Source organism: Tachysurus fulvidraco, chromosome 14, assembly GCF_022655615.1.
Source record: "Tachysurus fulvidraco isolate hzauxx_2018 chromosome 14, HZAU_PFXX_2.0, whole genome shotgun sequence".
NCBI lineage: Eukaryota > Metazoa > Chordata > Actinopteri > Siluriformes > Bagridae > Tachysurus > Tachysurus fulvidraco.
In genome coordinates, this window is record NC_062531.1 from 7,528,522 (window position 1) to 7,543,478 (window position 14,957).

The 14,957-nt window shown below is 37.8% G+C and overlaps 1 protein-coding gene across 1 annotated transcript; it reads right to left on the reverse strand.

Moving 5' to 3' along the window:
* Positions 1–771: 771 nt before the first annotated feature.
* Positions 772–9,110, reverse strand: dalrd3 (DALR anticodon binding domain containing 3). The gene is made up of 13 exons (XM_027134037.2): positions 8,709–9,110; positions 7,869–8,173; positions 7,441–7,736; positions 6,395–6,453; positions 6,046–6,147; positions 5,689–5,753; positions 4,277–4,335; positions 4,085–4,167; positions 3,778–3,904; positions 3,289–3,347; positions 3,056–3,172; positions 2,811–2,879; positions 772–2,585 (listed from the first exon to the last, which is right to left on the reverse strand). The coding sequence occupies exons 1-13, from the start codon at positions 8,943–8,945 to the stop codon at positions 2,466–2,468; spliced, it is 1,698 nt and encodes a 565-aa protein (XP_026989838.1). The 5' UTR covers positions 8,946–9,110; the 3' UTR covers positions 772–2,465.
* Positions 9,111–14,957: the final 5,847 nt, after the last annotated feature.

The window sequence follows — 14,957 nt, forward strand, 5'->3', positions numbered from 1 at the left end:
TAGACTTAAAATTGCAGCAGAGACAACAGCAGACAATAGCATGTAACCTAAAATGTAGAGAAATGTTGCTGGGTAATGTCAGTGCTAATAGTGTTTAGGTACAGTCAATTTTCTAACCAAGTACTGTGTCTGTATAATAACTGCTCTATAGCCAGCACTACCATAATTCAGAGGAGGACTACCTCACAAGCTTCTCAATGTGAGTGCCCGTGGTTTTTGTACATCAGGTAAATCACTGTGTGTACTTTAAACTGGAAGGAATGCGTCGTTTGAAATACTACTTCAAGTCGTGTATGTGTCGTGTAAAATACTACTCCAAGCCGTGTACAGTATATGTCGTGTAAAATACTACTCCAAGTCTTGAAATTTCTAATTGAGGGGTATTTTCTGTGGATTTTACCAGTCGGCAGAGAATTACTGCAATCACAGCAGAAAGCCCATCTCTTTTGAGACATGAAGCCAGTCAAAAATCTTTTCCAATTGCTGCTTATGCTGTGCCTCAGGGCGGTGGAACACATCTGGAGGAAAGTGCCATTCACGATCTGCTTGCTATCAGCATGCATGACATTATGATAGTGCATGATAGGCTGTGACTGACAGGGGAAAGAGAGAGACAGGGTATGCAGCCGCTCTCACACAGACAACACAGCCAGTTTTTCTCACTTGTAATCCTGGCCTTGGATGAATTTGGCATCATCAGGGCTTGAACTCTCCTAATGTCTGACAAATCTTGTCAAATGCATCATTAAATAACAGAAACCCAAAAGAATATCTGGTCAAACACATACTCATTTATTGATTAAAACAGAGTTGATTGTTCTTTTTAATAATATAGTCGTTTAAACTGACAAATTATTATTTTATTTTTTTTCCCTCTCTTCACATGTGCATACAAACACATAAAGCGACAGCATGTAGGGGACAGATATACAGAGCCAGACTATAAGCAGAGTGGAATTTGTTCTCTATGGCATGTAAGTAACTGGGGATTAATGATGATGATGATGATGATGCTCTACAGTGTGTGAATTTCATGCATGTTTAAAACTCTGTGATGCTTTTCATTAAAGATTCATTAACTAACATTATTTACCGTAGTCATTAGCATGAACAAACCATGACCTTCAGCATTAATAAATCCTAAACACATTATCAAAGTAATTAACATTTTTAAATTAAAAGTTTTTTAAAATAATAAACCAATTAAAACAAATAATCAACACCTGACTTACTTCAAGTCAATGAGTAAAACAAAGCCCAGAAGAATGACCTTAATTAACACTTTTTGAGGTTGATAGGTGACAAAAACCCAGAACAAATTCTGAAAAGCAAGTTCCAGTTTTTACACCAGGAAATATTGAACATTTAGGAACTGCAATTTTATATTATGCTAATTTATACATGGCTTTTATTTTTGCTTATGGATTGAATAAAATACAGTCGATGTAGGAGTGTATTTATACTCCTGTTATATATTATAACACTTAACATTTAAACAAACATTGGTGAACACTTCATGAGTGGTTAATGTTAACTAAATAATGTTAGTTAATAAAAGCTTAATATAAAGCATTTGTAAACCACGTTTTCTAATGGACAACTGAGACTGATGAACAGTGTGTATTTGCATCTTTAGTTCTCGTACACAATACGCTGGACAACATATTGACATGACAAAGCACCAAGAAGTACAAAACAATGTCAGGAGTAATGTCAGCACCTCTGAGGTAAAATAAAATCAATGAAGGAATAAATTTTAAAGACAGTGACAGTGCTTGGGCTTTTGTTTATCTTGAAGTCATTAAGACCAAAAACATGCAGTTTTTCATGTTACAGAGAAACCCCAAGGTGCAAAGTGTCCTCTGTCCTGAAGATTGTCCTGTAGCGCTGGCACTACAGACTCCTTCCATAAATATGAAATAGAGATCTATATACAGAAAACTGCACCATCAATTTTCTTTGTATTATATAAAACACATTAAGGGACCTGTTTTTTTCTTTGTTACATGTCTTATTGGTTATGTGGAACGTCCACTACACAGGTCCCTGTAAATGAGCTGTTACTATAGAAACAAAATGCTCTGTGGTATAATGGAAACCACATAAGAACAAAAGACAGTGACGGTGCAGTATTTATTACAGAATAAGATCATTTGTTGTAGTTGTTAAGTGGTTTTCTGTAGAGGATTTCTAACTCAAACTCGTACTTTATAGCTGCATTCAAAGTCTACGGTTTAGAATAAGAGAAATATTTGGGAACTTTGAGAACCAAAGCAAGTATTATAGAATCTTAGGTGTGCAATTAAGGAAATTGTTTAATACTTCTTGGTGGGTTTTATGATGATCATGGAAGCTCTGTAGCAATTTCCAGGTATATTTCTAGTTACTTTTAAACATTTCTGGCACGTTTCTCTGTAATATGGATTGTTCGTGTAGATGTACTGGTGTTGACATCTCACTCAGAGCTATAGCTGTGGAATCGGGGGCAGATTTAGAGAATCCAAGGCGCTGTGGTAAAGTTCCCTCAAAGCCTTCAGCAACAACAACCTGCAGAACATCTGATTAAAAAGATGAGGTAACGGCTCCTACGGAGTGAGACAGAAGGACAGGGACACGGACAGTAAAGAAAGGTTTGAGGAAAAAAAATACAAAGCGGATAATGGGTGTAAAAAGAGATGGGTGAAAAAGGGTGACAATGCAAGAAAAGGTAGTAGGTTAATGTCACTGAAATCCATTTGAACTGTTTAAATTACATTACACAACATAGTACAGACAGATGGACAGACACACGCACAGAAAGTGAGACATACCCCAAGTACATGGACTCTGTTGTAATACGAACTAAAGTCTTTACTGAGAGACACCAGGAATCTGCAGACCTGAAAAATACAACAGAAAAAGCAAACTGAAGCGAACTCATTTCCTCAATTAACATAAAAATGCAAGACAATATATAAAAATATTCAAATATTAGCCAAAATAAAGAAATGTATTTGCATGTAGCAAAGTGTTACTGTCAAAATGTACACATCTAGTGTACACAACAAAAACAAACCTGCTCTGTTCTTAAATTAACTCTGGCTCCCGCCCCCTCCAGCTCCAGAGTCTGTCCTGATTGGTCCAGAAGCTCAGAGAATGGAATGAGATAGTTGAAAAGAAGAAGCCACTCCCCCTAGTGGAGACAGTTTTACTGTTAGGACTTAAAGTGTTTTATTGATTCCCAAAATAATTGATTTAGAACTCAAAAAATCTGAAAAACTGAAAAAAATCAATGGTCTGTTGAATTACCTCTTCTTTTAGAGAGGAAAAATCCAGTTCTGTTCCTGCAGGGATTTCAGGGTAGATGCCTGCCAAACAGTCAAGAGGTCTTTCAAATCATCATGGTGAGTTTAACACGTTTATATTCACATGTGCTGCTGATATTTAACAAATAGTTTTCTACTGATCACAACAGGTGCTCACATAGACCCTACTGAGTGCAGTGTGCAATACAGGAGATCCAATCTGAGATTCAGCCAATCATAAAACATGACTCCTAAATACCTGTTAAAAACTAAAAATGTATACGACTAAAAATATATTGCAAAAAATGAAATTAGTGTATTCCTATTCAATTCTCTTTTCCTATATGAAGCAGTAAGAGGAAAAAACAAACACATTTTGGATATTAAACATTTAAATGTTGATTTAAATAGCCTTTAAAAATGTAAATATGATTACATTTCCTAATAGTATTCAAACAGTGAATATATTATTTTGTACGTGTGTGTGTCCTACCTTGCTGTACACCTTTTTCATAGCTGCTGAACAGCGTGTGTAATCTTGCACAGTTATACATAACAAAGACTCCTCCCCTAGGACCTTTTGTGGACACGCCCACTTCACGCTGTACATCAAGAGTCACCTAATATGACAATGTCAAAAAGAGATTGCAGTCATCACTGCTACAAACCTCCTTAAACGGAAGCATACCATACACAAACACAAACTCAAACTTTCACACATAAATACACTTAGGTCACACGTTAATGTTACTGTGTGTGCAGACATACATGCATGCATATGTGCTCAAACGCACACTCACTGGGCTAGTGTGTGCTGTGGAAAGCAGCTCAAATCGCACTGTAGCACAAGTCATCACTCTGATGATGTCCTCCCAAGTTTGTCCTACAAGGGCACCAGACAAAAACGAGTCACTTTCACACACATGTAGCTTTACTACACACACTTCACACACACAAGCTCACTTCCTGTCTCACCACACACCTGTACTTACCTTCCACCTGCTCACCGTATTTCACTTCAGAAGCTTCTTTCATCTGAGCTCTTCTTAATCTGAGGAGAAATTATGCGCACACACACACACACACACACACACACACACACACACACACACACACACACACACACACACACACACACACAGAGAGAGAGAGAGAGAGAGAGAGAGAAATACTGTATATACATTATATAAGCAAAAGTACTAATTTCAGGTGTTATAGCTACACCTTAGCTATGAATCTCCATAGACAAACACTGGCAGTACAATGGGTCATACTGAAGAGCTCGTTGACTTTAAACTTTGTACCATAGAATTGCACCTTCTGTAACAAGTTAATAGTGACATTTCTGCCCTGGTAGACCTGCTCCATCAAGCATAAGCGCTATATTTTGTGAACTTAATTGCTGAAGTGTGTAGCATGGAACAATTTCCTATCTTCTTTAAATCTCTCAGTGCAGAGGTCTACACTGCTTCCTAAAGCAACATCAACACAAGAACTGTGAGTTATCTCATGCTTCTCCACCAAGAGCATTACAAATCTGCATTAGGTGGATGCCACGAGGATGCTACCTATTGTGCACACAGTAATATGTGGTGGAAAAGAGACAATGGTTTGGGGCTGTTTTTCAGAGTCAGATTATACAGACTATGTTGATAACGCTGCTATGTGTTTCTGGTGCACAGTGGTAAGATACATGCTTAATTCTACAACAAAAAACTCATTTGATTTAGATTACACCGACTGTGAGTTAAATTCTGAATATAGATGCACATGCAAATATTGAGTAATAAAGAGATAGAGGTCACGATCACTAGATAAGATCCCTAATATAAACAGAAATAGAGTATAAACACCTATCTTTCACCTATACTCAGTGGCCATTTCAATAGGTAGAGTTAACTGTGGCTTATCTGCTGCTATGCGCATTTTCTTTACCCCCTGTCTATCAGAGGATATCGACCACCACAAGACTACATGAAAGCGTGTGTTATTTGGGCGGTGGACCATTCTCAGCACAGAGGAAACACTGACCAGGAAGTGGTCGTTTGAGTGCTTCGAATGTACCAGGTGCTGTAATACAGCTGAGGTTTTTAAGTTTCTTAGAACTGAGAACCGTTTAACAAACACAAAGCATCTGGTTGTCAGAAGATGATGCTGACGAGTGGCTAGAGGATGATTAACACAAACTATGTATGAAGAAACTGTGCTAGTATCGAGCTATCGACTACAATGTGTCATACCAGTGCAACACATACCGCCATGTCACCATGACTGCAGAACAGCCCACAAATAACATCAGGTCAGCAGTAGTCCAGTGGCAGTCCTTATCTAATGATGGACAGACAGGATGCAGCAGAGCTACATATATAGTAAGATTGTATGTATAGAAGAGTGCATAACTTACTGCAGGTACTGAGCTGCGCTCATTTGAGTGCCTGGTGTCTTTACTGGACCACACACTACCAGCCTCTGACAGACAGACATACAGGCAGACAGAAATAAATGCAAAACATGTGTGAAAATATTTTCCTTTACTCTTTAATGTTCCTTAAAGTCATCATCTTAGCTAAGTGTAAGTAAGAGCTGAAAATGTTACACTTCACACACATACTGTGTGTGTGTGTGTAATAGAGACAGAAAAGCCAGTGTTGTCTGTGTGCATGTGGTTGTATAGCTTCACACGGACTGTCAATATGAAGTTCCTTTTGTGTTAATTTCAGTATTCCCCTTTTAAGTGTTATTGTGAGCATATATAAGAAACCTGCGTTGCTGTGGCACTGGTGGCTCTCCAAAGCATGGCTGTTTGTTGCTGGCGGAACTCGTCCTGACAGGAAGTCACGTGTAGAACTGTAGCCGTGGATGCCTGCAGGAACGACAGGGTCCTACAGATCAACCATAATGCAAACACAGGACCACAATTGCTAATAAATACTAAAACATGGACAAAGTCATCCAAGTCCAAGAAGAGTAGTTTACTGCTAATAGTAAACAAATACATTTTGTTATATTTTAACACAATATATGATTAAAACAAATGTGGTCAAGTGCAGGTGAAAATTAGGCTAATATCATCACGTTTGACTTGATAATATCAATTATTTGAGCCTTACAGGAAAGTCTTCCATTGCTCTGTCCAGCTGAGCCAGATGACACAATGCTTCTCGCTGCACTGTACGATGAGAGAGAAAGAAGATAATTCATGTTTATTATTCCAATTACAAACATAGTAGATATGGTAGATTTAAGAAGAAATCATATTCAATGACATCAGAAATATTCAACATTTGATTTGAATTTAACGTGGAGGCAAGTGAGGAGTCGAGAGTACTTGGCAACCTGTATCTTCTATTTTTGCATAAAACCTCTTCAGTTTTCAAAGCCCTTGTCTAAGTAGAATGCATTTATATCTAAGTCAGGTGTTATCCTTATATAAAACATAATCAAGGGTAAACTTCCTGATGGTGGCAAACTAGTTTTACCTGCCCTGACCTACTCGGAGCCACACATGCATTGTCCAAAATCTCTTGTAGGAGTTCACTTGGATTGGGTTCTAATGACTGTTAAGTGCCATATCTTATTATGTACAGTACCATCTAAGTATCATTACAGAAAGGTTCCATCAGAGCATAAAGGTGAAACCATGGCAATAAAAATAAATGCCTCCTTCAACATAACCGAGTCACTAGGTCTTCATTTAATTTATCACCTCTCGGCATCTGACACAAGGCCACGTGATTGTAAAGGGAAGTATGGCAATGAAATTCATGAGGATAATAAGTTGCCTCTTCTCCCACACCCAAGCTAAAGTGACAATAATATGTGCAGAAGCAGCACAAGTATCTATGGCTGTATATCTATGTTTCTTTCACCTTCATGCGAACTAGACCTGACATTTTATTCATTTTTATAGCCACTGCTAATGTGGACTGTCTTATAAATATAGTGTCTTTTGCTAATTGATAATTGTGAATGATGCAGTTGTGTATTTCAGGGAAGCCATCTGTTCACACTAATGACACTTGACACAAAATGTGAAGTGTGAGGCTGAAAGCCTGGATGAGTAAAAAAAAATAGACACGAAGACTGGGGGTCTGTATTTTACTCCACACGCGCACACACGCACTACGCACGCACATACACACACACGTGTCTTCACCTGTGCAGGTGCCAAGAGTGGGGTCATAACCCTGAAGTTCTACATTCTCCATCACTCGCTTCAGGTTTATCCTGACCTCCTCTGTCATCCCTCCATTATCTCCCTTACTCGTCCTCTTCCCTCTCTCTCCATCTGTCTCTCTGTAGGAACAGTTCTCCAGGGTGTTTCTAATCTTTTCCTCTCTTTCATCACTGGTCCAGCTCACAGATGCCGCCGGCCAATCAATGCCCAGGATTTGGAGGAAGCTGATGATGTCACTCTCCTCAGGCAGTGCAGGACATAAGGACACAGAGTAACTGCAAAAAAGATTATAAAAACACACAAGTGACTTATTACTTATACACTTCATCTCTTTCTATCTGCCTATGTCATTGTTTATCTTTCTCTCTCTCTCTCTCTCTCTCTCACACACACACAGGTTTACTCACCCTTGTCTGAGGAGCACTGCTCTGAGATGGTCAGCGATGAGGACAGTCCGGAGCTGCCCCAGTGTCAGAGTGTCTGGAGTGGGTGGAGTTTTTTTGGCATGCAGTGCGGGGCAGTTGATCAGAACACACCCCTGTCTTTGACTGGCTGGTCTCAGGTAAGTGTTTATCCCACACAGAACACCTCGGAATGCTGTGCAACGGTCCACTGTTACACGCAGCCCCTCCGCTGTGATGTCACATCCTGCAAGTGGTAGCACACCACCTCCACGAAGAGACAGGACACGCCTCATAACGGCCGGAGGAACCTGCAAACAGACACACAGATACACAGGGGTCTGAGTATCGATAGAAATCCCAATCCATTTAGAATTTCATGAACGCAGATCATCTAAAAATCAGAGTGTGGTTCTGAATACTGAAAAGCTGAGTTTGTGTAGCACACATTTATAAATACATGATTTATTGGGTTTCCACTGAAGTTGTATGATGTATAGAGGAACTTGACCTGTAAATGTTGTGACGTCATCGTGCAGCGTGGGAGGAGCTTAAAGTTGCAAACTTGTTGACATATTTACTCAAGCAGTTTGTTTATTGATGTAATGTGTCCAAGAAAATGAAATGAATAACCCAAAGTCTTGTTTCTAGCTGTGGTGTGTTGAGTTAAGTGCCTTTTTACACCATGTTATTATTGCAGGATATTGAGGACATTCGAGGGACGAAAGCATCCGCCTCAGGGCTCAAATGTTTGGGTCAATAACAGCAATGTCAGCTGTTATCAGTCACTAAAGCACATAAACAGCATAGCAGCAGTAACACATGTCTGTACACACTGAACCTCACCTGTCCGTCAGAGTAAAGTGTAGCCAGGACCGTGTTGGGCGCCAGGAAGTCTCGGTTTCGCAGGTTTTTGGCGCTGCTCTCTTTAAACCAGAGCTTGTCCGGCTCGCTGGTGCTCCTCTCTCCGCTGTCGGTGCGCTCTGACTCGGCTTCGTGTCCGGTTTCCCTCCGCAGAACACACCGCAGCGCCCGTACAGTGGAGCCGATGCGGAACGGCGCCGTTTCCGCGGTCTCCATCATTCACCTCGTTCACAATGTGAACATTATAATCATTCAGCCGAAACCCCGGTGTGATTAATTATGTCTATGAGGCCTCTAATGGACACCCACGCGCTTTCGTTTCCTCGCACATCGATCACTAGCAAATCCCTGAAACCGGAACTATATAGTAAGGAAAAGGCTCAACTACGGCGCATTTCACTGAAACATACACGCTCTGGAAAGACGCCATCTTAAGTGTGGCAGGTTCAGGCCAGTTTTTTAAAAAAAAAAAATATTATTATTATTAGTAGTAGTAGTATTATTATTAGTATTATTATTGTTGTTGTTGTTGAATGTACTTGATTACTCAGCAGCCAACAATACTTTAAGCATACATATTGTGTAGATAAAATTTTACTGAAACTCAAACGTCCACAGACAGGTGCTTACATCACGGTATATAAACACCATTTCACACCCTCACACCTTTTAGAACAATAAATATATAACATATTGTAAAAGTCGCTTTTCTTCAAATAGTACGCTTCAGTCATTAATCCTCAGTAACTGTTTTGTTCTAGTCAGCATGGTGGCCAGGAATGGAGCATGAGGTGGGAATAGACAGTGTGATGCTAGTCCAAAGGGCACTACATGTACATACACATATTCACACAGTCATTCAGCATAGCCAATGTACATACTTGCATGTTTTTAGCAGTTTAAGGAATGGTTTAATTATATATTTTTATTTTAATTGGGCAGTTTTTTTTCATCGGGCAGTAGGTTATTTCAACCAAGCATTTGACGTATTATAATGAATTCTACAGTAAATTTATGTACTTATAGTAAGGATCTTTCAGGATTTGTTTTGTTAAATTTTCAAATGATTTTCACTTATTTTCGAATGTACTCTTGGCAGTTTTACACATTTACTGTCTAATAAACTCTTATTCTACTAAACCAGAAAGTGAGTTAGCCTGCAGTTAGCCTTTAACAGATTTGAACCATATAATGCTCATAATCCCTCAGTTACAACAGACATAGTTCATGTCCTGAAAATACAATGGCAACTTTTACAGGTTTATGTTTGTTCCTGTTAATTTTACCATGGTTTATATGTGGTTTAGCAGAAACTAGTGTTGTGTTAATTAAAAACAAATGCGATTCAAAGGTCCTCCAGGAGACCTGTGGTCTCTAATGGTATCTGGGGGAAATAAAGAATAGTTTAATGGAGGTTTAATGGACCTAACAGACCTCTGGGGTATATAACACAATAAACAATTTTGTAAAATATAATCTTAAATCCATTACGTTCTGATCAGATGCTTATTAGAATCAATTTATGCAAATTCCCGTTAGAGAATGAAACAATATAAGTATGAATCTTGACATAAGTGCACACTGTTACTTCCCACTTCTGTGTGTGTGTGTGTGTGTGTGTGTGTGTGTGTGTGTGTGTGTGTGTGTGTGTGTGTGTGTGTGTGTGTGTGTGTGTGTGTGTGTGACAAAAGACAAAGGAAGGTACATAACATTTACATTCTACATTATTTATTAAACAACATAAATAAAATAATTCAGATATTTGATTTTTTTTTTCTTCTTCTTTTGACTTAGACACACAGAGGCTGGTTTTAATAATCAGGCTGGTGGAGATTTGATCGGATTGATTCGGATATCACTGCTGGCTGACACGAAGTTCCCGGTGGCGGTTAGCATATCTGGCAATCCGGGAGAAAACGTGTCATTCTGCAGCAACATCATTACCATTTCTCCTCATGTTCATGTGAAATAAATTGTCAGTGATTTTTTCCTGTGTAATCCTAAACAGCAATAATACATCTCACCTACTTTTATGTATTGTCTATTATATTCTGTAACAAATATAATACTGTTTTTACTCACAGAAAATATAGATAAAAACCCACTTTCTCATCTCAGCTACAGAGAATGTGAAATTTCACATTACTGCTGGAAAGGTGGGAAACGGAAACCATATCCAGCTGTTCATGAACCAATCAGCTGCATTATGGGTTCCGTTAACCACCCAGCCGCCAGGAGGAAAGGATCCGGGTTCGAGGCTCACAACACACGATGAAACTGGAAATCTTTTCAGTATTTTACAAATAACATTATCCATGATTATGAGTGTCCTGTTTCATAATCCTTAAACAGCACATGATGATGTACAAATAAAGCGTCCGCACAGAGGATTCAATATGAATCAAAGTTCTGCACACTGAAAAATCTGATGAAATCTCAAACGTTCTTTAGACTGTTTTAACTTTGTTGGCATCAGTGGCTTCATGGATGAAGCCAATCCTGTTTATTTATCTTCCTTCATCTAAAGTCAGGGGGCCTGAAAAACCTGTTTCCCTACCAAAAACACACCACTATAAAACGACCAGTATTTCAGCTGAAGTCTGACAGTTTACTAGACAGATTTAAGAAAGACGCTATAAGAAAGAATAAATAATAAGGAGTTATAATAAAAAATTTACAGCGTAAACTATAAAAATATTTACATACAGTCACTGTACATACACTTCCTTCACTTTCACTTTGCAAATCAGAAAACAACAAGGGACAAAAGCACAACCAACAGGGATGAAACATCCCTTAGTAGTCAGGATTGCCATTTTGGATGAATCTCATTTACTTTTCCTATAAGTGACTCTCTTTGAGTTCCTGTAGGGAAGCAAATAAAAGCAGAAGCTTATTGAATAGCAATGTGTACAAGCGTGAAGAAAAACGAAAGGGAAATGCTCGAATTGGCAAATAAAAGAGAAAGGACAAAAGAACATCTAACACACCAAAAGAAAATAAAAGATTGCAGCTAAGCATAAAGTCCACAGGATAGAAATATAAGATGAAAATAAATAAATAAAAAAACTAAGAGTGTTACCTTGAAGGTACAACAGCTCTTACCCTTATCCTGGCTGTTCTCACTTCTCTCTCTCGCCTGTGCTGCTCAGTTCTGTCTGTTCATACGAATATGTGTGAGTATTTATAAGTGTTCACTTCCTCTTCAGAAAACTGAGAAACATTTTCACTTTCACTTCTTCACTGTGCTGCCCACAGACACTCCCACCATCCTTCTCTTCCTCTGCCCCTCTCCTCGTTCTCATCCATTCTGTTTGTTATATCCTTAAAACGTCTCAGTTTTTAGCTTTTCAAATCGACTTCCTTTCTTTTACTGTTCCACAAGTTACAGTGTGTCCTTAAGAGAACGATTGCAGATCTCAAACTCATGAAACAAACGCAGCTCAGCGGTAAAGGAACAATCTGCTAGTTTTTCTCTCACTTTCAAATGCAGCTTGGTGTTTGCTGTTCGACATATGCAGCTTTTTGCAGCTTTTATTTTAAGAATTTACCACCTAAAATTCAGTTTTATCAGGTTAGTAATGTGACCATCACAAAACTCATTTACCAAACCAGGATGCATAGAAAAAAAAAGAAAGAAAAAAAAGTTTGATGTTGCATTGTAGTAAATAGCTAGAAGAAGCTCAGGTTAGTGTTTTTTGTTTCCCATCAGAAAATCAGTGTCAGCTGACTGCTCTTCCTAATCGCTCTTCCTAATCGTAAGACTGGTTTTACTGTCATACCACATCTCTTTTGAAATCTTAAATACAAGTATGGTAGACACTTCACATTTTTAAGTCTAATGCTAAATGGATTTACTTTGGTTGTTATTTTGAGAAGAAAGAAAGAAAGAAAGAAAGAAAGAAAGAAAGAAAGAAAGAAAGAAAGAAAGAAAGAAAGAAAGAAAGAAAGAAAGAAAGAAAGAAAGAAAGAAAGAAAGAAAGAAAGAAAGAAAGAAAGAAAGAAAGAAAGAAAGAAAACGTGCTTATTTACTATTCTCTGGGAAAAAGTCTTCAATGATTTGTAATGTTCAGTAAACTTTAAGACACAGGAGAATATTCACGAAAGAACAAGACAAGTGACACTGAACCGAGCTTGTTTTCCAGATGTTCCACAACATTAAACCTAACCTTAAAGGGTTATGTCCTAAGAGTATGATTTGTTGTTCATTAATAAATTGTAATTGATGTGTAATTACTGTGGTATAACTGGAATAAAACACTTCAGTTATTAAAAATAAAATAAAATAATTAAATATTCAATGCTTAGATGATAACAATAACTTCCCTTTTGTTTATCAGGACATCACACCACCGTGTCATTGATTAGTTTCCCCATAACACCTTACACTGATATATTTTACAGCAAGCTGTTTTAATCATTTGTATTTAATCTTAGAAAAAATGAGAGTGTTAGTAAAGATGACACGACTTACACAGCCCACTTTGTTCAGTTTTAGGGTTGATGATTTATTTGGGCCTCAACAAAAAAACAATACCAAATATACAGTTTCCTATAACACGTAGCGGTTGCTCCTTACCTAGATATACTTACCCATAACTCCATTCTCTGCATCCAGGGACATATACATTTATGTTTGAACAAACTCATGAAAACTGGATGGATGGATGGATGGATTCTTTATTGTTATTGCACAGGGTACAACCAAATTAAGTGTCAGTTCTTAAAGACCGCCATACTCTTTAAATAAAATAAGTATAAACATAAATACACAATATAAACATTAATGTAAATGGTCTGACTAAAATACTATTTAGTTGAGGTACTGAACAGTATATTATCAATTTATACTCTTATTTTTTATCTTTACAACAATAAAAGTTCTGTTTACATAATATTGAGGTATTGTGCATTTTCTGTACAGATTTGCGGTTTCGAAGAAATAAATACGAGGTAGGAGTCTGTGGATTGTGTCGACGTTAGTGTGTGTAGTGCAAATTGTTCGAAAGATTCAGTAATGGAGTTTTTTTTTGTGCTAAGTTCTCTAATGGCTCTGGAGTAGAAACTGTTCCTGAGTCTGTTTGTGTGTGATGTGATGTGAGCATTATTTGGAAAACTGTTGTGGTGTTTAAATCCACATAACAAACACACCGTTAGCCCTCAGTCTCTAAGAACATTTTATTTTTTTACTCTGAAGGTTGTTTACGCTGGACCTCAACTCATGTTCTGCATATTCTGCAGGCTCTAAGTCATTTACAGTCATTTAGAATTTAGCACACTCTTATCCAGAGTGACTTACATTTTCCTTTCAGTTTATACACCTGAGCAATTGAGGGCCTTGCTCAGGGGCCCTGCAGTGGCAACTTGGTGGACCTAGGATTCGAACTAATGACCTTCCGATCAGTAGTCGAACACCTTAACCACTGAGCTAAACCCTCTGCTCAAACACACTCAGCTCAACTCCGAAAGGGCTGTTAATTTAATTCATTCATTAACCTTTCCTGTGATGGAAAATGTACAAAGTGCTGAAACTGCAGACTCCTTCCATTCATATTAATATTAAAGTAACATTACTATATATACGATAGGTTATGAATGTGTTTGTGAATGTTGAGGTTTGTGAATGTGTGTGTTAATATAAATTGAATTAATTCTACTGGGAGCAGGGAAAACACTAAACTTTTACAGAAGAGGGGATTTTCCAAGCACCGGAACGAAAAAGCCTGTGCACTAGAGACTGATTCTGTTGATTCAGTATTTACTTAATTTAAATGTGGATTCGTTCCAAAACGCAGGAATTTAAAGGCATGGAAATTATAAAAAGTACAGACTTTCAGCTTTTTTTTTTTTTTTACAAGTATTGGGCAATTGAAATTAAAACTGGAGCTCAAGAAGAGTTAAACCTGTCGACATTTGTTGTATCAGAGTCAGATAATCTGTGCCTATAATTTAACTGATAGAAATCGACATAAGTGAAATAAATGAAACTCTATCTGTGTAACTTCTGTACAGATCTCATCAGTGATCGAATATCTCGGAATAGCAATGAAATTGTTGAAACAAATAATATGTCATGTTTTCTCTGCCTTTGTGTGCTTATACTGCTGGTGAAATATTACTTCTGTGTAATGTATAGATGTCTTTAACAGAATAAGAGTTCGACTTTTTAGTTTTAGAGAAATTGCTGAATTACTGTACATACAAACATACTGTATTTTTACAGACTACTTA

Coding starts and splice junctions, on each gene's coding strand:
- dalrd3 (XM_027134037.2), bottom strand. CDS start 8,945: ATGATGGAGACCGCGGAAACGGCGCCGTTCCGCATCGGCTCCACTGTA. Junction 4,168..4,276: donor ATACGGTGAGCAGGTGGAAG/GTAAGTACAGGT, acceptor GTGCCCTTGTAG/GACAAACTTGGGAGGACATC. Junction 3,173..3,288: donor TTTCCTCTCTAAAAGAAGAG/GTAATTCAACAG, acceptor TGTCTCCACTAG/GGGGAGTGGCTTCTTCTTTT.